The following is a 26,947-nucleotide window of genomic DNA, read 5'->3' as shown; positions in this document are numbered from 1 at the left end:
TGGAAAAGTTCCGCGAATACCTTGATGGGACGGACTTCACGGTAGTTACCGATCACGCAGCTCTGCGATGGCTACAGAGTTCGAAAAATCTTTCAGGTAGGCTAATGAGGTGGGCATTACGCCTACAAGAATTTAACTTTTCTATTAGACACAGGGGTGGCAAAGATAACCAGCTTCCGGATGCTTTATCTCGCTTACCACTCGAAGCGGACAATGTAAAGGAAACGGATCTTTCTACGAAGTTATTAACCATCGTGAGTATAACTAATAGAGAGGAAATAATCCAGGCACAGCGAAACGACGCCGAATGGAAAGAGTTGTATAAATACTTACAGGAGGGGGATTTACCCTCAGATCCAAAACTGGCATCCGAATTAATTGGTAAGTCACGACACTATGAAATTATTGATGATTTATTACATTACCATCGTAGGAAGAACGACAGAGGATGCCCGCGACCCGTAATTCCAAAGGCACTCAGGCCTGCAGTATTAAATGAATTACATGATCATCCGACGGCAGGGCACCTCGGATCGAGAAAAACGGTCAAAAAAATCGGGCAAAGATGTTATTGGCCCGGTATGAATAAGGAGATTAAACAATATGTATCCAGCTGCCACACCTGCCAAACTACTAAATGGATACAACAAAAACCTGCAGGGTTCCTGCAAAGTACGAAAACGTCAGAGCCAGGGGAGAAAGTAGGTATTGACATAGTAGGACCATATCCTAGATCTAAAAGAGGTAATGCCTATATGCTCGTAATAGTTGATTACTTTAGCAAATGGGTGGAATTATTCCCACTAAAAGACATTACAGCACCTACTGTTGTAAATTGTTTTGTTAATGAATTTTGTTGCCGATACGGCATGCCGAAAAATCTAGTATCCGACAACGGACCCCAATTCATCTCAAGACTTATGAGTGAGGTATGTGAGAAACTAGCTATAAACCACATATTAACTACTCCTTATCACCCACAGTCGAACTTCACGGAGCGAGTGAATAGAACCTTAGGCAGAATGATCGCAGCATACGTAAAGAAAAACCATAGGGATTGGGATCTACACCTCCAGAAGTTAGCTCTTGCTGTACGTACCAGTGTACAAGATTCTACGAAATTTACACCCTCGAAATTACACCTCGGCAGAGACATAACACTTCCTTGGGATCGTCTCATAAATCTGCCTAACCAACCTCAAAGTGTAGAAGAAAAATATGACGAACTTCAAAAGATTCTAGAACAAGCACAGAGAAACATAAGAAAGGCTCAACGCCAACAAGAAAGAACGTATAATCTAAGACGGCAGCCACTCTCATATAAGGTGGGTACACCTGTATTATTAAAAACTCATCCAATTTCTTGTTCTCCCAAACGTTTTAGTGCAAAATTTGCCCCGAAATGGTCTGGACCTTATGAAATTTCCAAGGTGATATCGCCATTAGTCTACGAACTACAGGACCCCGCTACAGGAGCCAAACATGGACGACATCATATATCAAACCTTAAGAAATACAACTTATTTCCAACCGTATCACCAGTTCCTCTTGATCAGACGTCACCAGCACCCCGACGACTCCGGCCCCGAAAGAAAATAGACTACCGACAGACTGCCAAACGGAGGTCTAAGAAATGAATAAAGAAAACAATAGCACCGATAATGGTTACAATTTATTGTCAATCATCGATGTTAGGAAACTGTAAATCTCCTCCTCATCGACAAATATCTACAACAACAGCTTTATTACCAATATTACGGCACCAGGACGGGCACCTTTACTGGTATATAATATTTTTCAAACCCTATAAAAGAAATATCCAGTATTTCTTTTTTTTTAAGAGGGGAGGGGTGTAAAGGAGTCAATGTCCGATCATTAATTCTTGTTTTGGGGCGTTATTTTTATTTTGTTCTTTTCTTTTTCTTGGTTCCTTTTTTTTTGTTGTTACGGACAAACTCCCAAGCACCAATGACCAAAAGAACAAAAAAACGAAAATTTTTAACTTAGTTTGCATCGTTGCCCGATCCTGGAACATCATCCTATGTAAATTAGACAGTGCGGAGCTACACTGGATGAACAATTAAAAGCGGAACAGCCAGGACCAAAAGGAGAGAGAGCTTCAGGTGACCAAGGTGGTAAACGTCAGTGATAAGTTCGAGGAAATTGTGTTTGGCTGTACACTATTTATAGCTTGAGGAGGAGATAAAACGTTTTCTTTATTATGAGAAAGCTGTACAAGATTTTGATATTGTCTGTGGTTTGTGGAAATTATTAGTTTTAAATAAAGTCCTGGTCTGGTACTTGCCTCATTATTATGTAACCTATTGTTGTTTCCGAAAACGGCGAGTTACATAGACATAATGCAGAAAAGGATAATTCATAAGAGGAGCTAATCTATGTAAGTAATGTATTATTGAATGTTTTATTCATATAGATAATTAATTTTATCAAAATAACATTTTTCAAAAGAAAATTGTCGATGTTTCAATGTAAATATAAGTAAATTTTATTATGAATTAGATAAAAACACATTTTTTCCCCCACGTGTGGGTTCTTTTTTCCTCTTACTCTTATACTTGGAACATTCCATTTCATAATTTGATGTAATAATAACGTTTAAAATGATTTTAAATAAAATATTGACACTTAAACTAGGTTAATATATTTTGTTATTAGTTTCAGATGTATTCATAAAAATGTAATAATCGATACAATAATACTTTCTCACATGCTCTATGTATTAAAGTTTGCATTTGTAATTGAAGGAAATATATAACGAAACAAAATGTTTAAGATATCTTTTAGAACTATTGATAATATATTTTCACGTAGAAAAACGAAATAAGACAGAAGAAACAGACAATCACACGATATGTCTATCCAGAACATTCTATAATTCATTTCAAATTTCTAATATCGACATACATGAATATTTCTGTGTGTGTGAATATTATATTTTGATACTTTTATCTTTGTTCACTAAGAAAATGTACTTTTATGTTAAAATATTAACTTTTTACCAACATAAAACAGTCGAAGTAGGTACAGGCTGAAAATGACAACGAATTGTATGCTCTGTTCTAGGGGTGTAAGTTTGTTTGTCAGCTCTATGATATAATTCGTTTTTTTTCTGTATTTGCAATCAATTTACCCAAAAATTGTTGTATTGTGCGGTTTATATTTAATAAGTTATTTTTGTCTTTGTTCACTAAATTGAATTTCACAGTAAAATACTCGAAAACTCTAAATTATAAATTCCACACAAATTAAATAGCTTAATTTTTACAATACCATCTTAAAATAGATAGAAGCATTATTAAATAATTAATATTTATTCGTGTATATCGACTTTTTTCGAAAAAATAATCATTCATGATACAGTTTATGTAAACTGAAAAATTGAATTCTAAACATATTTCTTAATACTTGTTGGTGAACACGTGACCGAAAGCTATTTTTATCTTGGCAGTAATTTCCCAGTGATCTATCTGATATATAATTTGCATATTTGTAATAATATTTGTGATAATCTTTATTAAACAGATCTAGAAATTTTATATTATTTAAATTTGACTGAATTAATTAAAATAATTATATGAAATATCTAGTGTTTTGCAAAAAGGCTTCAAAGGCAGGTGACGTTGTAAGATCGCCCATGACATATCGTTGGCAAGAGCATTTGCGCAGTGATCTTTTTTATATTTAATTTGCGTAATTATCATTGTAAATTATCAATTTTTATTAAACAGATTAAGTAATTGTGTACTAATTAAATTCATCGAATTTTATGAAAGAATTTTTAAAAACCTTTAGCGTTTATTGAAAAACTTATCGTGATGTGATGAAATTTTTCACAGGAGCTTCCTATATGAATCACTTGGCAGCTCAATTTAGTAGATTGTGGTTTGGTTTTGTTGTTTTTCTCTCGTTTTTTTAGAAGTTCACTGCGATAAATGTTTATTATGTGAATCCATACATTTTGCATTGTTTTTAACAGATAAAAGGTGGAAAAGATTACTGTGAATTTAGGAGCTGTTTTTTTGGAATATATTACTTTACAGAAAAAAAGTTGAAAAATCATTTATTTTCAAACAATTAGCGAGAACTGATCTTTCTTTGGATATAAATGAAGGCATGTATTATAGGTTTACTAATTTATATGTGCATATAATTATCTAGATCTAATTTCGAAACATTATGTTTTTTAGTGTTTATAAGCATGTTATTTAGACATATCTACCAAATAAAGTGATAAAATGTAGAACTAGGTCAAAGACCGATTGGAGGATTTTAGAAGAGCTTATACTTTAACAATTTGTTTCGATTACTGTGGTTAGTGTTCATATTTATCGTTGGACTGTAAATTACTTTGTTTTACTATGTTAGAGAAAGTAGGTCACACATTGGATTTCTAACATAAAACCGTTGCTTTTTCAGAGTGAAGCGGACCCTCTCAGTGAAGTGTGTTTGAGACAAGTTATGCTTTTTTTTCTGATGCATGCCTATGATGAATATTGTTTTGAAAATTAAATATCAGTCAACGACGATAACATATGTAATAAATGTGAAGATGAAATATAAAAATATTTCTACATTTTTTATTGTTTTGTTGTATCTTAAAGTTTAATTTATTTAAATTTATTATATATAAAGTAACTTTATTTACAAAATGCCAATATTTTGAAACGCTATAACATTTCGGTGTAAATTTGAATGACGAATTTTAAAATTATAAAAAATATTCTGAAATTTTTTTTATTTACAATTATTACATCACTTTTGCAGAAAGTAGAACACGAGACGACATTTACCCACATTTAAGTCTGGGGGAAAGGCTGCTAGGCGTCGTAGTTGTAAACATAATAACCTATACGTCATCTATTGTTGTGGATGAAATTCATTAACTGCCAGTTACATTTTCTTGCATTAGATTCACAGGTTGGAAAAAATCGTCGTGACTTAAATGCCTAAAACTTTAAAAAATTATATAAAATTGAAAATAAATTGAAAACTTTGGAAAAAAGCATAACGAATGGAAAATCACAAAAAGTATTTAATGTAAATTTGAAAAAAAAAGATTTTAGCAAATAATTTCAGCAAAAAAATTCACATATAAAAAAATTATGTGACAATAAAGAAAGGTTTTTTTTACTAGACATAACTGGTTAAAAATTGTTTTTCTTAAACGAAAACAAGAAAAACGCGTAGGAAAATTCTTAAAAAATTTACCACGCTTTTTCTTCACAACAAAGTGGTACTGCCACGGCTGACTGTTCCACTGTTAAGAGTTTAACAAACATTTTTTATAAACATTTTCAAGTTTCATATTTATGTATTTTTGCAAGGAAGTTCTACGATATATTTTTTGTAATTTCATAACAAATACATTACGTTTTATTTTATCCGGGCAATTCGATCTATAATTTTATAATTTATTAATATTACATGTTATAAAACGTAATGTATTTAGGAAATAACAGTTTTACTTTTTGTCTTGTTATTATCCCATCAAAATGTGCTATTTCATTATGTGTCTTTTCCTCACAGGTAAAGTTAATATTATGATTCAATGTGTTTACATAACTTTCAATATTTCCTGCCGTAGTAATGTCAGAATCATACAGTATTAGTATATCATTGTCATACCTTGCATAAAAGATTATACCCTTTAATTAAAAAATTGATTAATCAATCGGGATCATACAAATTTTTGTCAACTTGGGGCCGACAACAGAACCCATTGCTATGCCATCCTTCTGGCGATAATATTTGTTTGAGACTGGAAAATAGTTGTTTTTAAAAAGAAAAGTTATAAATTCCAATATATGATGCAGTAAATTAAGTCTATTCAAACTTTTAATTATAAATTCCAAATGTACAGAGGGATACATAGACTTAACGTCTAAACTCACAAACCTGTAAGAATCTTTAACATGACCTAATATGTGCTAATCTTGAAATTAATTGGTCATTGTTATTAACCCTCTTACCTTTACCTGGCAGAATTTTCTGCCAGCTCATTCTCAAGTTCGTACACCTAACCAGCAGATTTTTCTGCTGGGCTGACAATGAAGGCAATAACAACAATTTTTATTTAAACTATGCATCTTAGACGTATGCAGTTTTTGCGATTATATTCTTCTAATTTTATTTTACATAGTAATATTTTTTTGAATTTTAATTTTAAATAAATTTGTCATTTTTTGATTTTTTAAATAAATTTACCACTTATACTATTCAAGGTCATGATAGTAGTGAAGTAAAAACTATCGTTTTTCTCTCTGTTTCTTAAATTTTTTGCTAGTTTTTGTGATATCACAAATTTATTTAGTTCATTACATATTTCTGTTATAGTTTTCATGACTTCTGACTCAAGTTTTTTTTTAATCGTATATGCAATGTATAGAAGTCACTTTTGTAAATTTTATTATTATTTTCTTAGTTTTTGTACTGATTTATGCTCTTATATATTTGTTATACATCGCTTTCTCGAATTTTAAACATTTTTATTCAATTCTGTTAATTAATTTACAAAATATAATATTGTAAACAAAAACACGTGTTTCTGAGATCACGACACAGGTCACGTGACCGCAGACACACCTGCAACAGGTAAGGTGACGCCATTCTATTTCCTGTGACATTCCTATGACGTAGAAGCTATCTGAGAAATTAAAATAATTTAAAATATTAAATGCTTTCCATTATTTAAAAGCATTATTTCAGTAAATAAATTTATTTTGTATTGTTTAGATATTTATGATAATTTAAATTTAAATATATTAAAATAAGGAATGAATTTTATTATTATGAAAATAATGATAAGTTATCAGAATAAGAAATATAGATAATACGTCGTAATTATTATTTTGTAATATATTAATAAGTTAAATTTTTTTCTTAATGATATATAAAATATATGATTTGTATATGTAAAAGATAGGTACTATTTTGATCTCCAGATTACACCAATGTATATAATATGTCAATTCCGTTTTTATTTTTATTTTTTAATTAAAATATTGAAGTAATTCAACATAATTAATAATTTGTGAATATACACAATTCCAAATGTTAATATTTTTATGAACCAAACGAAAAGTAACATATCTTTTATTTTTTAAATAAATATTAACTTTAAACATAGCATATTTTTTGTTTAATGAAAAGAGAGGCGTTAAATATAAGTGTATAAATATTTTAGTTTTTTTAATGCAAACACACAAAATTTACACTATAATGTATTAATAAGTAAATAAATAATTTGGGAAGGTCTTTAGTTTAAAATTTCGTTACAAGATGGCATATATAAAGCATGACATAAATTGAAAAATTTGTGAATTTTGATGAAAAACACCAGATATTATTATTTATTACTGCAAGTTACGATTTATTTTAGTAATTACATAATTACTTTTACTGACACGCGATTAACGCTTAATTATTTTTTATAGAATTTTTTTATCAAATTAATTTATCGTTCTGAACTTCTAATGCACAGATTTCACTTTGGTAATGTTTTTTGACGTACTTACTCATGTCATAAACAACATCCAATAATTATAAAAACGTTATTTTTGTATTTTTGTACGAGTAAAATACGTCTGTGCATTACACATGGTACACTGCATTTTTGTAACAAGGAAATGCTTAGCATTCATCATATAATAGGAAACTGAATTAACTTGACACCTGTATATCCTGAGGTCAAATACAAACAAAACAGTCTTCTAAATTGTCAAGGCACATAAAAAACCAAAGAATTATAATGAGTATGACTGGAAAAAGTTTATTTTTAATGATTCAAAATGTGCAAATATTTATAAAAATACCAATTTCACAAATATGAAATCATTACATTTATAATCATTGCTAAGTGACCAGATATTTTCGTACAATCTCTTTGAAAGCGACGATCCTCTTGACCTAGACAGCACCCTGCTTGTGAACTATACACGGTTAACAAAAATTATTGCAAAAACGCAAAGATCTTTCGCTCGGGCGTATTTTTTACATAAGTTTTTGAAGCAGTAGAAAACAAATAAAAACCTCGTCATATACGCGAGTAAATACGATAATTCCATTATTTTTCTTAGTATCGAATGATTCAGTCGGTTCTGGCACACTCACCACAAAAATAAAAATTTTTGAAGTAATATATAAGAAAAATATTTTCAAAAAAACTTAAAATTTATAAGTTTTTATTAAATTAGAACAAATATTCTTATATGATTTTATTTATTTTAATTAATGATACAAATCCGAAAATTAAAAATTACTTAAAGCGTCATATAATTTAAGGTGTTTGTCGTTAGTTTATTGACTTTCTAAAGATTTGTCTAGAATTTTTTAGTACGATTCAATGCAAAATACAGTCAATAAGTCTGTGACGCCAAAATTATTCACGCCTGTTGTTAATTTTTCGAAAAATATTGACGAAATCAGAAAGTCGAAATACCATTTTTCTCCTTGTCAGCATTTAATTGCTATTGTTCAAAAAATTTAAAGATTTGTCTAGAATTTTCTAGTATAATTCAATGCAAGATACAGTCAAGAGTCCTGCGATGTCAAAATCATTCATTCCTAGTATTAATTTTTCGAAATTGCTTTTCAATATGGGCAGTGCATTTTGGAAAGCTGGTCAGATAAGAATTAAAAGGAGAAATACAATAAAACCAGAAAAATTACATACTTTATTTTTTAAAATAAAAATTCGTAATAAAAATTTACAATCATTTTCATATGTACACTCTTTGAAAGAATATTTAAATTATGTTAATATGTTTAGTTTATTATTTTAATAAACAATAGTTTCTTAATCAATTATTTATTTAATTAGAAGTTTCATAATTTAATAAAGATTTTTTTTCAAATTGCGATATTTCGCGCCTAAAATCCATCTGTTTCTTATATTTTTAATCATAAATATATCACAATTTTATAGTTATAATTTCGAAACATTTGTTTTTTACTGTTTATAAGTGTGTTATTTAGACATGTTTACCAATTTAGTGCTAAAACGTAGAACTACGTCAAAAATGAATACTAAGTTCAATTAGCAAGTAGTCCTTTTATTAGAAAACTAGGAGATAGGCCCGGCTTTGCACGGGCAAAAATAACGAGAACAAAAATTAAAATTATTACGTTATAGTCACAAAGAGAACAGAGTAATTTGATCAACAAACTAAATATTTTATTCTCTCTACTCATTTTACCATTATTAAAATAACTTTTTCGAATGCCCACCCCTTATTATTGTTAAAAAATATTATTCATTTGAATTGAAAAAAGTTGTTTTTTCGATTTTTTTCAATTTGTAAAAATTGGTTTTTAAATGGCACCTTTTCCTATGGATAGCCAACTTTACAGGGGCCTCAGGGCCTGAAACGGTGGCTTTTCTGCATAATGTCTGTCATGCTAAAAAGCTGCCATTTGTCAGTTAGCTTTAAAAATAATTTAAAAACGAAAACATGACAAAACATAAAATGAATTTATTGACAAAGACATATTTTAAATAATTACAAATAATAAAAAGAATAAAAAATAATTATAAAATACAATATTATTTATATATTTGCTGTGATTATATACCAAATATAAAAAACAATAATGCGATATAAAGTTATACATTTGTACATAAATGAATAATATAAAAAAGTGAATCAAAGTCATATAATTACGAATAAAAGTATATAACTTATTATTATTTACAATATCTACTAAATTATTTACAGTGATGATAATGAAAGCTTTAAAAAATACTGTGATATAAGACGTAAAAAAATTTCTGGTATAATAAAGGGTATATTTTATTTACAATTTTTCCATTGTATGGTATATTATAAAACAGGGTGCTGGACGCAAAGGCACATCACAAATTTGACAGTAATACCCGGTTTTCTTTCTTACTCTTTTCCCTGCACCGACATGCTTAGTTTTACATACGGCACAGAGTCTAGCAGGAGATTTTTTTTGTCGGTCGCCAAAAGAAAGTCTGAAGAAATGTCTTTCTGTCAGTCTAAGCAGACCTGGAGTTCTCGCACCTGTAGTTCTCGGCTGACCATGTCTGGTAACCCTCGTTTCGGTGTGATATTCCTGTATAATTCTTTCAACAATATTAATTCGAAATTGTAAATATTCCATTCTGCCACCATTTTTTTAAATATAATACAGAAGAATTAAAGATACTAATATCTAATAAGTGAAAAAATACATTTTTGTAAAATTTCTTCTCTCTTTTTCTTGCCACTTGATAATCTCGAAGATGCTGATCCAAAAGATCAACACCTCCCATTGTGTCGTTATAGTCGACAACAACCTGTGGCTTTATAACTATTTTACCGGCATGAGTTTCTTTGCTAACCATGGCTGGATTGTGGACAGCAGAGAGTAAAGTGACGGCTCTTTTGTCTTGCCACTTCATAATCATAACTTTACTTGTCTGCATCGCCACTGTTTCTCCCTTTTTCAATTTTTTATTTCGAATCTCAGCCGGGACCTGTTGTCTGTTCAGTCTGCACAGTTCCAAAGAAATCTGTTTGGCACGTTACCAGATAATTAGCTAAATATGAAGAAGAATAAAAATTATCTGTTGTTAGACATTAGCCCTTGCTTAACAACGAGTCCTCTAATTATAAAACTATTTTCGAAGTTACTGGCATATCCGTATATTTATTGTTTAAAACTGTATTTTTCCCAGTATATATAGTAAAGTTATATAAATAGCCAGATGAGGACTCGCATAGACATGTAGAATTTCACACCGAAACGAGACTGTTTGAGAGGCATATATTGTCTCCATGAAAGACGTCCTTCGAATAGCATTAAACTCTCATCCACCACTTATCCCTTTCTGGGACGTAGAGATGCGAAAATTTTAAACACAAATGTTAAAGTATTGGACAAATTTTATTAAGTTTAGGATTTGGATGAGTTTGCAGATTATAAATTTAATTATCTGTATAATGCAAATTTTGTTTTATCTCCAAATAACGATTTCTAGACATTAATCTTCGAAAACTTAAAGTTGAAAATGTTTCGTTCGTGGTCCAATACATCCTCTCATCCAGTTTATGAATTATACCTTGCAGTATTATCACACTAAAAAACATATATATTTCCTCTGTTGATACAGGGTGCCACTGGCTCCTGGATGTCTGTGGCTTCGTAAGTGCGTATCGATTAGTTTCCGTTGTTATGTGGTTCACCAGTTCGTTATCAAAAAATAATTTAAAATAATCTAAAGGTTCTATCACTTGTGTTGTAGAAAACAGACATCCAGGAGTCCCAGTGAACAAACACCGTGGAAAAGGCGTTGGATATCTATTAGCATCCGCTTCGCACCAATTTCTAGCGGTATCTATATCAGATCCATCAGAGCTGCTGGAGTCGTCGATGCTCGGTATGTAACTCTCTGAACCACTTTCAGAGAGTGCCATGTATTTAACGTCACTATCAGACATTCTGCCAATGAGAAAAATCATTTATAAACCCGTCTTATTCATCTATGTTACGCGCTAACAATTAGATAATATTCTCCGAAATAAATATAATTATCATAAACTTATTGGATGAAACAGAAGAATTTCCTGACACATATCCAAAAAAGAAACAAAACTCAGGCACAAAATTAAAACACAACTTGACAGAGCAAGATCAAGACTCAGAGTGAGATATTCTACAATTATTCAAACGAAAAACAAAGTAATAAATTTCTTACTTTCTACTTACCGTACAATAAACATTTACAACAAGCAAAGTTTTATTACATGTTTCCCACCTGAGAATTGATTTCTTGAAACAAGTAACAAGAAACGGCTCTAGTATTCAGAAGCGTTTGTACTTACCGTACAATAAACATTTACAACGGGCAAGGTTTTATTACATGTTTCCCACCTGATAATTGATTTTTTGAAACAAGTTACAAAAATCGACTCTAGTATTAGAAGCGTTTGTACTTACCGTACAATAAACATTTACAACGGGAAAAGTTTTTTTACATGTTTCCCACCTGATAATTGATTTTTTGAAACAAGTAACAAAAATCGACTCTAGTATTAGAAGCGTTTGTACTTACCGTACAATAAACATTTACAACGGGCAAAGTTTTATTACATGTTTCCCACCTGATAATTGATTTTTGAAACAAGTTACAAAAATCGACTCTAGTATTAGAAGCGTTTGTACTTACCGTACAATAAACATTTACAACGGGAAAAGTTTTTTTACATGTTTCCCACCTGATAATTGATTTTTGAAACAAGTAACAAAAAATCGACTCTAGTATTAGAAGCGTTTGTACTTACCGTACAATAAACATTTACAACGGGCAAAGTTTTATTACATGTTTCCCACCTGATAATTGATTTTTTGAAACAAGTAACAAAAATCGACTCTAGTATTAGAAGCGTTTGTACTTACCGTACAATAAACATTTACAACGGGCAAAGTTTTATTACATGTTTCCCACCTGAGAATTGATTTTTTGAAACAAGTTACAAAAATCGACTCTAGTATTAGAAGCGTTTGTACTTACCGTACAATAAACATTTACAACGGGAAAAGTTTTTTTACATGTTTCCCACCTGATAATTGATTTCTTGAAACAAGTAACAAAAACGACTCTAGTATTGGAAGCGTTTGTACTTACCGTACAATAAACATTTACAACGGGCAAAGTTTTATTACATGTTTCCCACCTGATAATTGATTTTTTGAAACAAGTAACAAGAAACGACTCTAGTATTAGAAGCGTTTGTACTTACCGTACAATAAACATTTACAACGGGCAAAGTTTTATTACATGTTTCCCACCTGAGAATTGATTTCTTTGAAACAAGTAACAAGAAACGGCTCCAGTATTGAGAAGCGTTTGTACTTACCGTACAATAAACATTTACAACGGGCAAAGTTTTATTACATGTTTCCCACCTGAGAATTGATTTCTTGAAACAAGTAACAAGAAACGGCTCCAGTATTGGGAAGCGTTTGTACTTACCGTACAATAAACATTTACAACGGGCAAAGTTTTATTACATGTTTCCCACCTGAGAATTGATTTTTGAAACAAGTAACAAAAATCGACTCTAGTATTAGAAGCGTTTGTACTTACCGTACAATAAACATTTACAACGGGCAAAGTTTTTTTACATGTTTCCCACCTGATAATTGATTTTTTGAAACAAGTAACAAAAATCGACTCTAGTATTAGAAGCGTTTGTACTTACCGTACAATAAACATTTACAACGGGCAAAGTTTTATTACATGTTTCCCACCTGAGAAATTGATTTCTTGAAACAAGTAACAAAAACGACTCTAGTATTAGAAGCGTTTGTACTTACCGTACAATAAACATTTACAACGGGCAAAGTTTTTTTACATGTTTCCCACCTGATAATTGATTTTTTGAAACAAGTAACAAAAACGACTCTAGTAATTAGAAGCGTTTGTACTTACCGTACAATAAACATTTACAACGGGCAAAGTTTTATTACATGTTTCCCACCTGAGAATTGATTTCTTGAAACAAGTAACAAGAAACGGCTCCAGTATTGGGAAGCGTTTGTACTTACCGTACAATAAACATTTACAACGGGCAAGGTTTTATTACATGTTTCCCACCTGAGAATTGAATTTTTTGAAACAAGTAACAAAAATCGACTCTAGTATTAGAAGCGTTTGTACTTACCGTACAATAAACATTTACAACGGGAAAAGTTTTTTTACATGTTTCCCACCTGATAATTGATTTTTTGAAACAAGTAACAAGAAATCGACTCTAGTATTGAGAAGCGTTTGTACTTACCGTACAATAAACATTTACAACGGGCAAGGTTTTATTACATGTTTCCCACCTGAGAAATGATAATCACATGCAGGTGTTCAAAAGTTCTTTACTAAATGCTTTTATACGTGAATAAATTTATAGAAATATAAATAACATATTAGCGTTTGTGATTATTATTCACTGTAAAATATTTTGTATGTATACAAAAATTTATACATTTCAAGATTTTATAACTTAAAAATAACTTTTTGTGTAAAATTTCAATCAATCTGTTATATGTTACATAGACAGGTCTATTTTCTCACAAAGAAAAAACTGCAGCTTTCTAAACCGACCTAAGAGATATAATATAACTTATTATTTACAACTTTATTAGCTTGGGAAAGTTGAATTTTGTAAACTTAGGTCAACACACTTTTGTGCATCGATGGTTTTTTTTTGATTTTGATTATATGCTATACTCTTATAACAACAGAGCATTATATTAAGCAATTATTACTTTTTATATGAACGAGTATACATGTATCTTTTTTACTTATTACGGAGATACCATAATACTTCCGGAAGTACTTTGTTTTTTAGAGAATAATCTCATGGCTGGATGATTCTGGAATAACGTTTATAAACCGTATAACAGTATGAATATACATATAAATTTAGTAAACTCAGGTAAAAATAAATGAGAATAATGATTTATGATTGTTTGTATATGTTTCTAGCTGACAAAGTATCTTCCGAGAAAGGCATGGCTTTTTGCATGAAAATTCCCACCCCACAAACCCAAGTCGATGCTTATTCGTTGAAAAATAGTCAATTAGCTGTAATATACCAATTACAGCTCAACAAGCATGTAAACGAAGGTTTGTTTCATCCAATGAACAAATAAAGGTTGTTCTATAGATGTAACATGGGAAGGAAAAGTATTGTAACAAACTGTAATCAAGTCTGTAGCGATCTAAGCTTTGATTTGCTTTGTTGTATGTGTCTTTTGACTGTCTCAACCAATAAATGTTTTGTCACCACCTCCGAACCATAAATATTTCGCGAAAATACCGCCCTCTTCCATTGTAAAGCTATTAAAGGGTGAGGAGGCAGATTATTGGCTGATAAAATCGACAGTCAACTTCTTTTACACTGTAGTCAGTTACTTTCTGTCTATGTTGATATTAGATCAACGAATCATTTACCTGTGAAAACAGTGGAGCTCAAATTTCCACTAAGTACCTATCCTTCTCAAGCTACAGTCTTTGAAATATGTAAACAATCGTTATAAAATTGCTTGTTTCTATCGTTTTTTAGCTCTAATTAGCTAATTTATTGTTCTTAGAGAGTATTTAGGTGAGTAAACATTATTTTAGAACTGTGAAGATATAAATTATTTGTGAAAGTGAACATTTCCCCTTGCTGTTACATAATATGAGAAAATATGTAAACAATTGCATGCAAAATTGCAGTAGTATAGTCGATTATTGTAAAAATTGCCGAAATAATATAAAAATAATGTTTCTTATACATTATCACTAAGAAAACTTGTGTTGACTTCGACCTCAGATGACTCATCCACTCCCCTCCTAGGAGAGTAATTAGAGAAACGTAGTGTGAAAAATGACAATAACTTCCTCACTTGCTGTAGCTAGCAGGCTGTAGTTTGTTTTCTTTTCAAACGAAAGATATGTGTGACTAATAAATCTACGATATTTTAGCGAATTTCTATAAATAAATAAATTTTTTTCTGTTTAGTTCGGAAATTTAAAATTTTATTATAATTTTAAATTCGTGAATAACAAAATACAAAACTACGGTAAACTGTAATATGACTTTGCTAGAAAACGAAAAAAACAGACTGAATGTAGCGCGAATTTGAAGCGAGATACCACATTTGAAACAACACTTGCATCTGTAAACATGCTTTTCCTGCAAAACATCATGTTTTTGATAGAAGAACGCAGAGTTTTTATGAAAATTCTGTATATGAATATTTTTCATTATCTTATTATCAGAGAAAGATTTTTATCTGTCCTACATTGCTTGAGCCACACTACCCCCTGGAGTTTGTCATGAAGAGAGAAATAGTATATTGTAAACAATGACATTTCACACCATGAGGCTATACAAGGGTGCAGTTCGTTTAGTACAAAAAAGAATTTTTAACACACAGTACAAACAATTTCTTATATCACAATAATACTTATTCTATAATTATTAGTTTCTAGCTTTATATGCTGACATAAAAGCTTTACAAAAAACCCACAAAAAATCAGAATAATTTATAATACGCCATTTTATAAAATGAATTTCTAAAAAATTTTAGTATAAAACTTTATTTATTTTATTATCTATTATTTAGAAACTTATTATTTTTCATGTAACACAAAACTGGCAAGGAGACACCTAGCACAGGCAGATACACAGCTGGATGACCTTGAGAACAGCTGATTGTAAACTTTTCGCTGGATGTTCTAAACAACGCCTGAGGAAGGTGTAAGTTTCCTACACACGTCTGAACTATTTACTGTAAATACTCGAATGTATTTAGTTATTTTCTAATAATTTTTATATCAGTTTCTTCATTATTATATATATTATATGCAAAGCCTAATCTCATTAACCTAACATTGTTTTTTTGTGTTTTACAAGAAAAACACCCACAAAAAATTAAAAAAGCATTTTAATACATCAATATCTGAAATACATTTCTAAAAAAGTTTAGCATAAAACTTTATTTTTTTGTTACGTATTATTTAAAAACGAATTATCTGTCACATAACAGAAAAATCTCAATAGATCACGTGACACACGCCGCAGTTCAATGTACTAAGCTTAATATTTTAAAACAGCTATTTTTCTAAGTCAGCAGGGATTTTCAAGTAAATTTCAGGGAAAGACTGGTTTTTAGCCAGATGTTCATCAGTTACTGTAAACACTCAAATACATCACGAAATTTTCGATCATGAATACTCTTTCAATAAATGGGGACTGCAAAAATGGTGCAAAAATATAAAATTCTATTAAATGTATAATTTCAAAATTTGCTGAGGTCATAAATAACATCGAATAGAATGTGTCCAAAGCCTTTCCTGACTTATCTTGTCCATATGGAGAATAGAAACGATTTTTTAAAATTGAACGTGCATAGACGTCAACGGGCTGTAGCAATTACGAATCGCTTGACGACTATAGATGTCAATGGGCGTTAAGGGTTTTTAAAAAAAAATCGAATTTGAAAATCAAATGTTTCAATTAATATTATTTGATTTTCACGACGTGTTCTGATTAAATCGTTTGATTTTCATCGAATGTTCTAAATAATAAAGACCGAGAAAAACTAAAGTAATCTATTTAAATTTGAAAATCGAATATGTTCAAATAATTTACTTTTTTTACACCAGCGCTCGTAAATCTTGCATGTTACTTTCTCTTGTTCTTTATTGTTACTTAACAGTTCCATTGTTACTTAACACTATGGTACGCTGTGTATCAAATTTTAACTATCAACTCTTAATTGTTTTAGCGAAAATTAAGATTATTATGTTATAGTCAACCTTAACTGTTTTCACAGAATGCAAGAATTGGGTCCCCTCTGTTTCTAGACTAATTACAGCATTTTTAGGTAAGTCTAAATATATGTTCGATTTCAAACAAAAACGAAAAAAACTGCATTTGTGTCTTGCACATCACTTTTTCTTAACACTTTCGATGTTGAATCTTCCATTGCTACTTCACACTTCCATAATTACCTAATACTTTCATTGTTGATGGAAGTGTTAAGCCTTAATCCTGTCTTTCTCCCTTGTGAGGAGGAATTTCAAAAATCTGTCTTAGTGTGTGTTCTTGTGACCTACACCTTAACTCTCTACCAAATTTCAACTTTCAACTTTTAACCGTTTGCGCTCTGTGCTGATTATTATTATTATGTGTTAAGTGAGATATACTCGGTTAACACCGGTGGCTGTGTACCATGCCGGACCAAAGTCAAGGCATAGTATCCAAAACAGAAATTAAAGAAGTGTATCAGTGTGTGTGTCTGTATTCAGGAATTTTCTCACAATATGACATGTATTCAATATAGTGGCCTTCTGTAGTGTGATGTATGTGTTTCTATTCAATTCTAATGTGCCCAGGCTTTTGTGTAGTGTGTGTGGAGAGAACAACAGGTACAATAAGCACCCTATCCATCCTCCACATATGCCTTATTTCCTGGGCGAGTTCTGTGTACTTGCTAATTTTTTCAGTGCATGCGTTTTGTATATTGTGAGTGTTTGGAATGGATACGTCTATAATGTATGTGATTTTATTGTGTTTGTCAATGAGTGTGATGTCTGGTCTGTTGTGGTAAATTGTTTTATCTGTGATTATGGCTCTGTCGTAGTACATTTTGTGCGTGTTGTTTTCCAATACTGTCTGTGGAATGTATTTGTAGTATGGTTCGTGGATGTCTACTAATTTGTGTTTCTTTGCAAGCTCTTGGTGTATTATATTTGCTACTTGATTACGTCTGTGTAAATAATCTGTCTGTGCCAAGAGCTTGCAACCAGAGGTGATGTGTTGTATAGTTTCTGGCATGATGTGACATTTTCTGCATGTGTCATTTGTGAGTGTTGCATCTTTGAGTATGTGTTTTCTGTAGTTTTTAGTATTTATGACCTGATCCTGTATGGCAATCATGAATCCTTCCGTCTCCCCAAAGAGGCATCCCCGAGCTAACCAGCTGTTTGACGCAGTTTTGTCAACAAAATCCTGGGCCAGATCATAAGGATGCCTGCCATGGAGTGCCTTTCGAGCCCACGATTGCTTAATGAAGTCTATGCTTTTTATATGTTGTGTCGTGTCCATATGATGTGAGTGTAAGTTTAATGGTGTGTTATTTCAGTCTGCTAGAGTTACTGCTATATGTAATTGTGATGTTTCTTGTTTACTGTAGAAAAACTCTCGCGGTGACTGTATTTGTTTGTAGTGAAGGTTAACTATGTCAATCAGGCCACGTCTGCCATCTTTACGTGGAAGGGTTAATTTTTCTGTGGCAAATTTAAGATGATGTTGTTTATGCTTTGTAAGTGTTGTTCTTGTTTTCCTTTGGAGTTGCTCAAGATCTGTGTGAGTCCAATGTATAACTCCAAAAGAATATGTGAGTACTGGGATGACATATGTGTTTATTGCTTTAACTGTGTGTTTTGCATTTAATTGTGTTCTGAGAATAGCATTTAACCTACTTTGGTATTTTTTAATTAATCTTTGCTTTATTTGTGTATGTTCTGTTAGTTTAGCCTGTTGGAATCCTAAATACTTGTAGAACTCGCCCTCTTCCATGGATTCAATAATGTCTCCGTTTTCAAGTGCAAAATCTTCTTTCTTCAGGATTCCTTTTTCTATGTGAACTGTTTTGCATTTATCTAGGCCAAATTCCATTTGTATGTTTTTGGTGTATGAATGTGTGATTTGTAGGAGTTGATGAAGTTGTTTTTGTGTGGATGCATAAAGTTTTATGTCATCCATGAACATGAGATGTGACAGTGTAAACTGTGTTGTTTTTTTGTGTCTGATATTGTAACCATATTGCGTGTTGTTTAACATGTTGGATAATGGGTTCAGGGCTAAGCAAAACCAGAGAGGACTCAAGGAATCTCCTTGAAAAATTCCTCGCCTAATAAAAATTTGGTTTGTTTGTATGGACGTGTTATGGGCCCCGAGATGTAGTGTTGTTCTCCAGTGCTGCATAGTGTTTTGAAAGAATGCAATGAGTGACGGATGTATTTTGTACATGTGTAGGATATGTAGCAGCCAACTGTGTGGAACACTGTCGAATGCTTTTCTGTAGTCTATATATGCCATGTGTATGTTTCTGTGTTGTCTGTGTGCTTGCCGTAGAATGACTGAATCTATGAGTAACTGTTCTTTGCATCCCCTGTGGTTTCTACGACAACCTTTTTGTTGTTCTGTTAGAACGTCGTGTTCTTCAACATGTTTGTATATTTTGTTTGCAATACAGGATGTCAGTAATTTGTAGAGTGTTGGAAGACATGTAATTGGTCTGTATTGTGTGGGGTCTGTGGTATTGTTGTTTTTAGGTTTCATGTAGGTGATGCCCTGAGTAAGAAAATTTGGCATGTCTTGTGGATTGATGATGATGTGTGTTAGATGTTTAGCTAGTTCCTGGTGCAGTGATGTAAACTTTTTGTACCAGAAATTGTGAATGTTGTCTACACCAGGTGTCTTCCAGTTGTGTGTTCTGTTAACAGTGTATTGGAAATCATGTATGTTTATTTCAACACAGGGCATAGTTGGTATGTTGTGCAAGTTTCTGTTCTCCTCCTTAATCCAGCCTGCATCAGCATTATGCATGACAGCACTGGACCAAAGAGAAGACCAATATGTTGTGAGTTCTTCTTCTGTTGGTGTGCCACTGTGCTGTGTATCAGTGTTTGCTTTGTTATTAATTTGTCTGTAAAAGAGTTTTTCATTGTTTGTAAATAATTTATTTTGTTGTTTTCATAGTGTACATGTTTTGTATCGTTTGAGTCTACGTGCTTTGGCAGAAAGTTTTTGTTTTAGTGTATCAATGTATTCTGTAATGCGTGTGTTGTGATGTTCATGTTTTGTGTGTGTTTTTATTTTCTTAAAAATGTTTTTGAGCTGTTTCCTTAATTTGGGTGTTATGTTGTTTTTAGTGTATTGTGTCAGCCTGCCTAATTGCTGTCTAATGTCATTTATTTGTGTTTCTATTATTCTCTGCCAGGCAGGCTTGTGATAGAATTGTGTTTTCTGTGTATTTGTCTGTGATTGTACTTTCAGTCCATGGTGTGTCACTACTGTGACTGCCCCAGCATAAACTAATGTATGAATGTCTGAGAGTGTAGAAATTGAATGAATGTAGTGTGGTAGTAAGTGAGTGTTTACATAATTTAGTGTTTTTCCTACTTCCTTCGACGTGTTGATTTTTGGTATTCGTGGTTGTTGTGTGGGATCTGTGCCTGTATATTTAGTGAGTGTTTCCTGAAATATAAGTGAGAGCGTATTAACTAAATCCATGTCTATGTTATCAGTGATGGATGAGGAAGTGTCTGTAGTATCATTAGTGGTAATTGTTGTATGTGTGTTATTATCAATGCTTGTTACTGGATTATCCTGACAGGTTACATGATCTTCATTAATGTTAGATGTTTCTGTCTGTTGATGTATTTGATCAGCAACCTGTTGTTTGATAAGTTCAAGTGTTGTTTGTGGAATAAGGTTGTTGTGTATAATTGTTCTTTTTTGATCAACAACCCTTTGTTCAGTGACAGTGAGATGAGGATACTGTTGCGTGAATCTATGGTATAGTTGTTGTCTGTATGCTGTCATGTTTGTTTCGAGTTTTGTGATGGTGTAGTAAGTACGGATGATAAACTCGTTCATTTCTACTGTCCATTTCATCCGTTGGCGTGGTTTTCCAGCCTTTGTGGTCTGTGGATGCATTGCCACAGAAACACCAAGGCTGGGTTGGTTCCTCACATCTGTTGAGGGCATTGCAGTAGCCATGCTTGGGCCGGTGCTGCTTTCGCCACTGGTAATCAAGGGAGACTGTGGCCTATTTTTCGAACATGAGCCTCTGCCTAACCGACGAACGCGGACCTTGTTAACCCGGGCGACGTTTGAGTTGGTATCATACTTTGATCTGGTTATTACCATAATAAATATTTTCACAGAATGTGGGTGTGGTCATACTTAGCTTCATTTCTCCCCATAGACTTTACTGGCATGGGTGTCCCTACCAGGAGCTTATGCTTTAGCCTGCATTGCCCTATGGATCAGTAAAATTACTGGGCTCTCCCACCACGACCAGCTGGTGACCACGGGAGAGTTATTATTATTATTATCATTATTATTATTATACTTAAAAAATATTATGTTAATATATATATATATATATAGTAGGTTTATTAAGACATATTTAGAATAAAACAATCATTGATTAAACTTGAAATATTTATTCACACGACTACATAATAAAAAACATTAACTTTTTTGTTGTAACAAAAATATTAACTTTGTTTCTCTAGAAATCATGATGTAATTTCATTATAATTTAAGTATTTTGGGTTCATTTTAATGGTACATAATATAATTATTTGTTAAGGCATAAAAACTAATCTTATTCAGTTAAAATTTAAAATCGAGAATTCAGGCATTTTTCCATAGTAATTTCGCATGTTCGATGCAAATAAATCTGAATCATTTTTTACAGATGCATAATAGTTGGTTAAACGTTTATCTACTGACAACGTGAACGTGTTAAAAACCAAGCACACACAAAAAATATTACTTACACTTTTGCAACGTGGAGCATCTGGTGGGGTTTGTGAGGCCCAGCACTTATTAAAATACGCCTTGTTCACAGGATATCGCGTGATAAACTAAAACTTTGTGGGGATCGCAAGCGCATGAAAATAACTAAAGCTACTAATAACCTTAAGATGCTAACGCAAATATTAAAATAGTTATGAACTTTTGAAAATGAATTGGGTCTCTCAAACTTTACCAGGCACCTTGAGGGTTAAAAATAATTTATTAAACTTTGTCTTATTGTTAAAATATTATTTGAAGTTGTCATGTTTTAACATACTTGGATATTAAACAACAAATTTTTAAAATGTAAAAAAATGATATTATAGAGTAGTGTGTTTCAACTGGGATCCACGGCACCTTAGGCCACGGCGCACCGATTCGGGGTGTCGCAAAGTTTAGGACTTTTAGGCATTTTCATGGGAATTTATGTAAGTGTAGTTCAAGATAACTCATTGTCAGTGTTTTCGACAAAATTCTATGGACTTAAATTTTAATTTTAAACACGTAAAATCACTATTTTTGCATCAAAATTCTACTTCAAACTGTCAATTTTTAAAATGGTTTTTCCCGGGAAAAAAGTTCGCTCCCCGGACCCCACCCCAGCGTTGTGCGTAATATTCGTTTTTGCAAAAAATTCCTTTACCCCCATAAGTTTCCCCTTATCAGATTCTAGATCTGCCACCAGTCAAGAGTCTATGAGTTTTGTTTTTCAATCATGGGTGCCAGTCAACGAAAAAACGTTGAAACACACTGTTATAGAGTATCAAGATGTTTTATGAAAACTAAAGAAATGAATTGAGAAGTTCTCTAAATATTAAAATTATATATTAATTTTAATTTACTTGAGAAATTTTTGATCTGAAAATAATTTATAACCTGAAAATTAATTTTTTAGGTTATAAATAATAAAAGTTAAAACGGTTTTAAAAAAATAATTCTTCCAAACATTCAGGAGACATTGTTTTCACTACTCAGCAGCCTCACAACTGAACGACACAATAATACACACGTTCAGTTGGTGTGGGCTGTCCAAAACTGTGTAGTAAAATCAAATGGTTTTTCGTTTCTACCTCGGTGGCTTGCACAGTCCGCCGAAACTGTGCAGTTTTCTCCCACACATTATCAGTAATTTTTCAAGACCAGACCTGCACAGTTTTTTCTCAAAGGATTTCCTGAATGTGTGTGGCGGCCATTACTCTAATGTTGATTTTACAAAAAGTAGGTCAGACAAAGACCGTTAGACTAATGACGTAGGCTGTTTACTTTTTCGAGGGTGTACCGCTGCTCTCGCGATAGCGTGATTTACAGAAGTCACACCTACTTTTTTCTGACGTAAGCTGATTAAAGATATTAATTGTTTTAACCAATCAGATGATGGCAAAAAGTTTAAAATGCGATTTATGTTGATAGATGGCTGTCTAAAATTTCATATTTATTTTATTTTTTTTCTTTTATTGTAATTTCTCGAGAACTAAAGGATATTCCAAAACAAAGTTGAAAATCCAAACTACTTGTGAAAATTCTGAGACTTCAGGAAATGGTCCAAAGGACCTATTCTGAGTTATATCGTTAAGCTAACGAGTACGATAAAAACCAGTTTCTATCGGAACCATGTGATTCGCATTTAATCAATCGTGAAAATGCTATTCCAAGCCATACATTTCGTTTTCGGTTCCGATAGCCACTTGCGATAACTAAGCTTTTGTTATCGGTCACTCTCGAGCTGCCGTTAGGAACGTAACGAAAGTGAAAACAACATGGCGTCTTTTGGTGTAAGAATGATTTTACTTCACGAGCAATTGGAGAGAAGAGTTAATAAACTATGTTGTTGTATTACTTAAAAATAATTACCTCAATTGTTTATGAATATTGTAATATTGTTCCTTCTTGTTAAAATTTAAAGTAAGTAGCTATAGCACAAACATTATTTCTAAAATAGGTTTCATTCGCATATGTATAAATTAAAATGATAGTCATATATTTATATATTTATATTCAAAACTATCAGTTACTTTTTGCTATTTTTTTGGATCTTTTTGTGAGCCGACTCCATCGGAATTCAGACGGTCGGCTATTTCTTGCCACAATTTCTAGCGATCTTTTACGGTAAAGGGAGCATCTAACTTCCCTGACATTAATTTAGGGTTGTCTTCCATAAAATTAACGAGCAACTCGAACTGGCGACTTTTAGTTCGCTGGCTTCGTTGTCCTTTCTTAAACATTTTAAAACAAAACTATTTCACTAGCGCTAATACATGACAATGCTAAAACCAAGTGCTTCGCTTAGAAAATGGCAAGTTGACATCACGTGACAAAAATACAATGTTAACTAAACTGTGATTAGTTAAAGTGTAATAGCTATTGATAGTATGGAACCCAGACGCATCTCATCTTACTACCCATAGCGAAAACCCACTTAACGTAGAGCACAGAATAGCGATTTATCTAAGGTTTGTTAACTGCCTTTCGCTAAGGGGACTTATCGAATGTCCCATGTATCGCTCTCGTTAAGTTATCGGAGAGAACTCAGAATAGGTCCCCAAATATTTTATAAAAATTTGTTTCAAGAATATAGTTGTGAAAGTTAACTGGTAGTGAGATATCCTTTTTCCGCGCGTGTGGAAGGAAAAAAGATATGAGTCAAAAGGAAGAAAGGTTGCATCAGAAGGAACTACCGACGAAAGGTACGGATTGGTGCGACTGCAACCAAAATGACCACCTCAATAAAAGGGCGACAAAGGAGGAAAGGGGAGCCGATTACGTAGTGTCGATTAGACAAGGTGCGTGCACGCTGAAGTCCAAGGTACCCGACCGATCGACTACTTGACCTGTCTTCAACCCAACTTAGATCATGAGGTATGACACCAAAATCGTGTGAACTCTCCCTCCGCTAAGCCGCACTCAAGCGACAATAACTAGCCGACTTGTATTGATATGTTAGCATTAATAAATTTTTGTTATTGTTTTAATCCGTTGTGATGTCCTTTATTCGAATATTATCATCCTGCCGCTCTAACGTCAAACCCATCCACCTCCTCCACTCGCGTAACGCGGAACGCTTAACGCATCCGAACCGCCATCTTGACGTGGGCAAGTCTAACGGACTTGTTAGCCGACAAAAAAAGAAGGAACGAGACTCTGTCCGCCTCCCGGCACCCACAAATTGGTGTCAGGAGTGGGGTTCGACTCCTTCGAAATATCGATAGAGCAAAACGGACCATATTCGAATAAAAATGGACCATTCCAGTCGAAGTAGGGACCTAGATCATAGGTAGAAAGACTAGGAATAGTATCGGAGGTAGTTCAATCTAATCGAGCCTATTAGGAAAAATGGAGGGCAACCCGCAACCCGCAGCAGGACCAGCTCACGCGAATCCGAATCCAAATCCCCTCACCCTAGGAGGGTTGGGCGGAATCATTCCACTCCTGCCCGTATTTTCCGGAGAAACGGATGGTCTCCGAAATACAGACTTTTTCGACTCGTTAGCGGATGTAACGAAAGTCGCGGCATGGTCAAAGGCACAAATGCTGGCTGTAGCCAAGCTCAAACTCACCGGGATAGTTGGGAATTCATATGGAAAGACTGATGAATTAAAAAGGTCGATGAATTTGACGAATTCAAGCACTTAATAATCGTGCGATTCGAGCGAGAACCTTATTCGTTTAGGCTTAGTAAATTCTATACCTGCATCCAAAAATGGGACGAAGACGTACAAACGTACGCTGCCCTGACTTCAAGCGCTTGCAATGGAAATCGAGATCATGCCGGAGACCGGAGCTGACGCTGCGGAAGCTGCTATTATTCAGCGCATTCAAAGGAAGGAGTTAGACAAACGGCTGAAAGCGCAATTTTTAACGGGATCAATATAAGAATTTGTAGAAGAGTAATGAGTCGCGAGGCTGAGACCTTTGATGAGGCTCTTAAAGCGGCGATCAGCGAGGAGACAATAAACAGCTTACCGCCCATCCTCGGGAATATTGCGAACAGTCCGGGACAGCGAGCAGGCGATAGACTCCCCTTCCCAAGACGAGATAGCCCAACTAACGTCGGCTATGCAGGAGCTTAAAGCCCTGAGTGGAAGGTTTAACCCGAACCCTCCGCGACCAGAAACGGTAGAACCCCTCCCGGAGGGCGAATTAATTGAGAAAATAATCGAGGTAATCCGAATGGTTCGCCTTCCCAGCGAGGAGGATACCGGCCAGGTAACCCTAGACATGGACCAAGCAGACCAAATAATCAACCCTATCAAAATTGGAATCCCTCCGATCGCCGAGATAATAATTATCGGGATGCGCCGACCCATACACAAAGTGAAATAGAGCCTACCGAGGCCCCAAGAAGACGCGAAACCAATGAGGGCAATAGGGGGCATGCTAGGGAGGAGAAACCCGGCAAGTGGAGAGGAAAGGTGCAAAGCGTTCAGGGTAGACGATCTCTGTATAATAACCGGAAACGGCCCGGGATCCGTCCTCAACAGAAGCTTTCTCGCACCGGATACCATCCCGAAAAGGACAAAGGGGCTAAGATTTTGATCTGGGAAGCCAAAGGCTCGATCAGTAAATGCTAATACCTATCCCGATATGCGAAACGAAGCCACGTTTGAATGTTATATAGGAGGGAGCCCGGCCATAGTGCAGATAGACACTGGAGCTAAAGTATCCCTCTTATCTAAGGCCTTTGCCAGAACAATGAAGGGATAAATACAGGTCGACCACAACAACGAGAACCGATTTACGAAGTGCTACTGGCCATATCATTCGAATGTACGGTATTGCAAACCCTACCTTCCAAATCGGCGACCTGAAATTCCCCTTTGCGTGTTGTCTAGTAGATATAG

The 26,947-nt window shown here is 33.3% G+C and overlaps 1 protein-coding gene across 1 annotated transcript; it reads right to left on the bottom strand.

The window, feature by feature from the left end:
- Positions 1 to 10,949: 10,949 nt before the first annotated feature.
- Positions 10,950 to 11,462, bottom strand: LOC136977657 (piggyBac transposable element-derived protein 4-like). Its single transcript, XM_067273187.1, has one exon. The coding sequence runs from the start codon at positions 11,460 to 11,462 to the stop codon at positions 10,950 to 10,952; it is 513 nt and encodes a 170-aa protein (XP_067129288.1).
- Positions 11,463 to 26,947: the final 15,485 nt, after the last annotated feature.

This window comes from Centruroides vittatus, unplaced genomic scaffold (assembly GCF_030686945.1).
Source record: "Centruroides vittatus isolate TY-2023 unplaced genomic scaffold, ASM3068694v2 contig_463, whole genome shotgun sequence".
Lineage (NCBI taxonomy): Eukaryota > Metazoa > Arthropoda > Arachnida > Scorpiones > Buthidae > Centruroides > Centruroides vittatus.
Note: the sequence above shows the minus strand (reverse complement) of the source record. Positions and strands in the feature narration are given on the sequence as shown.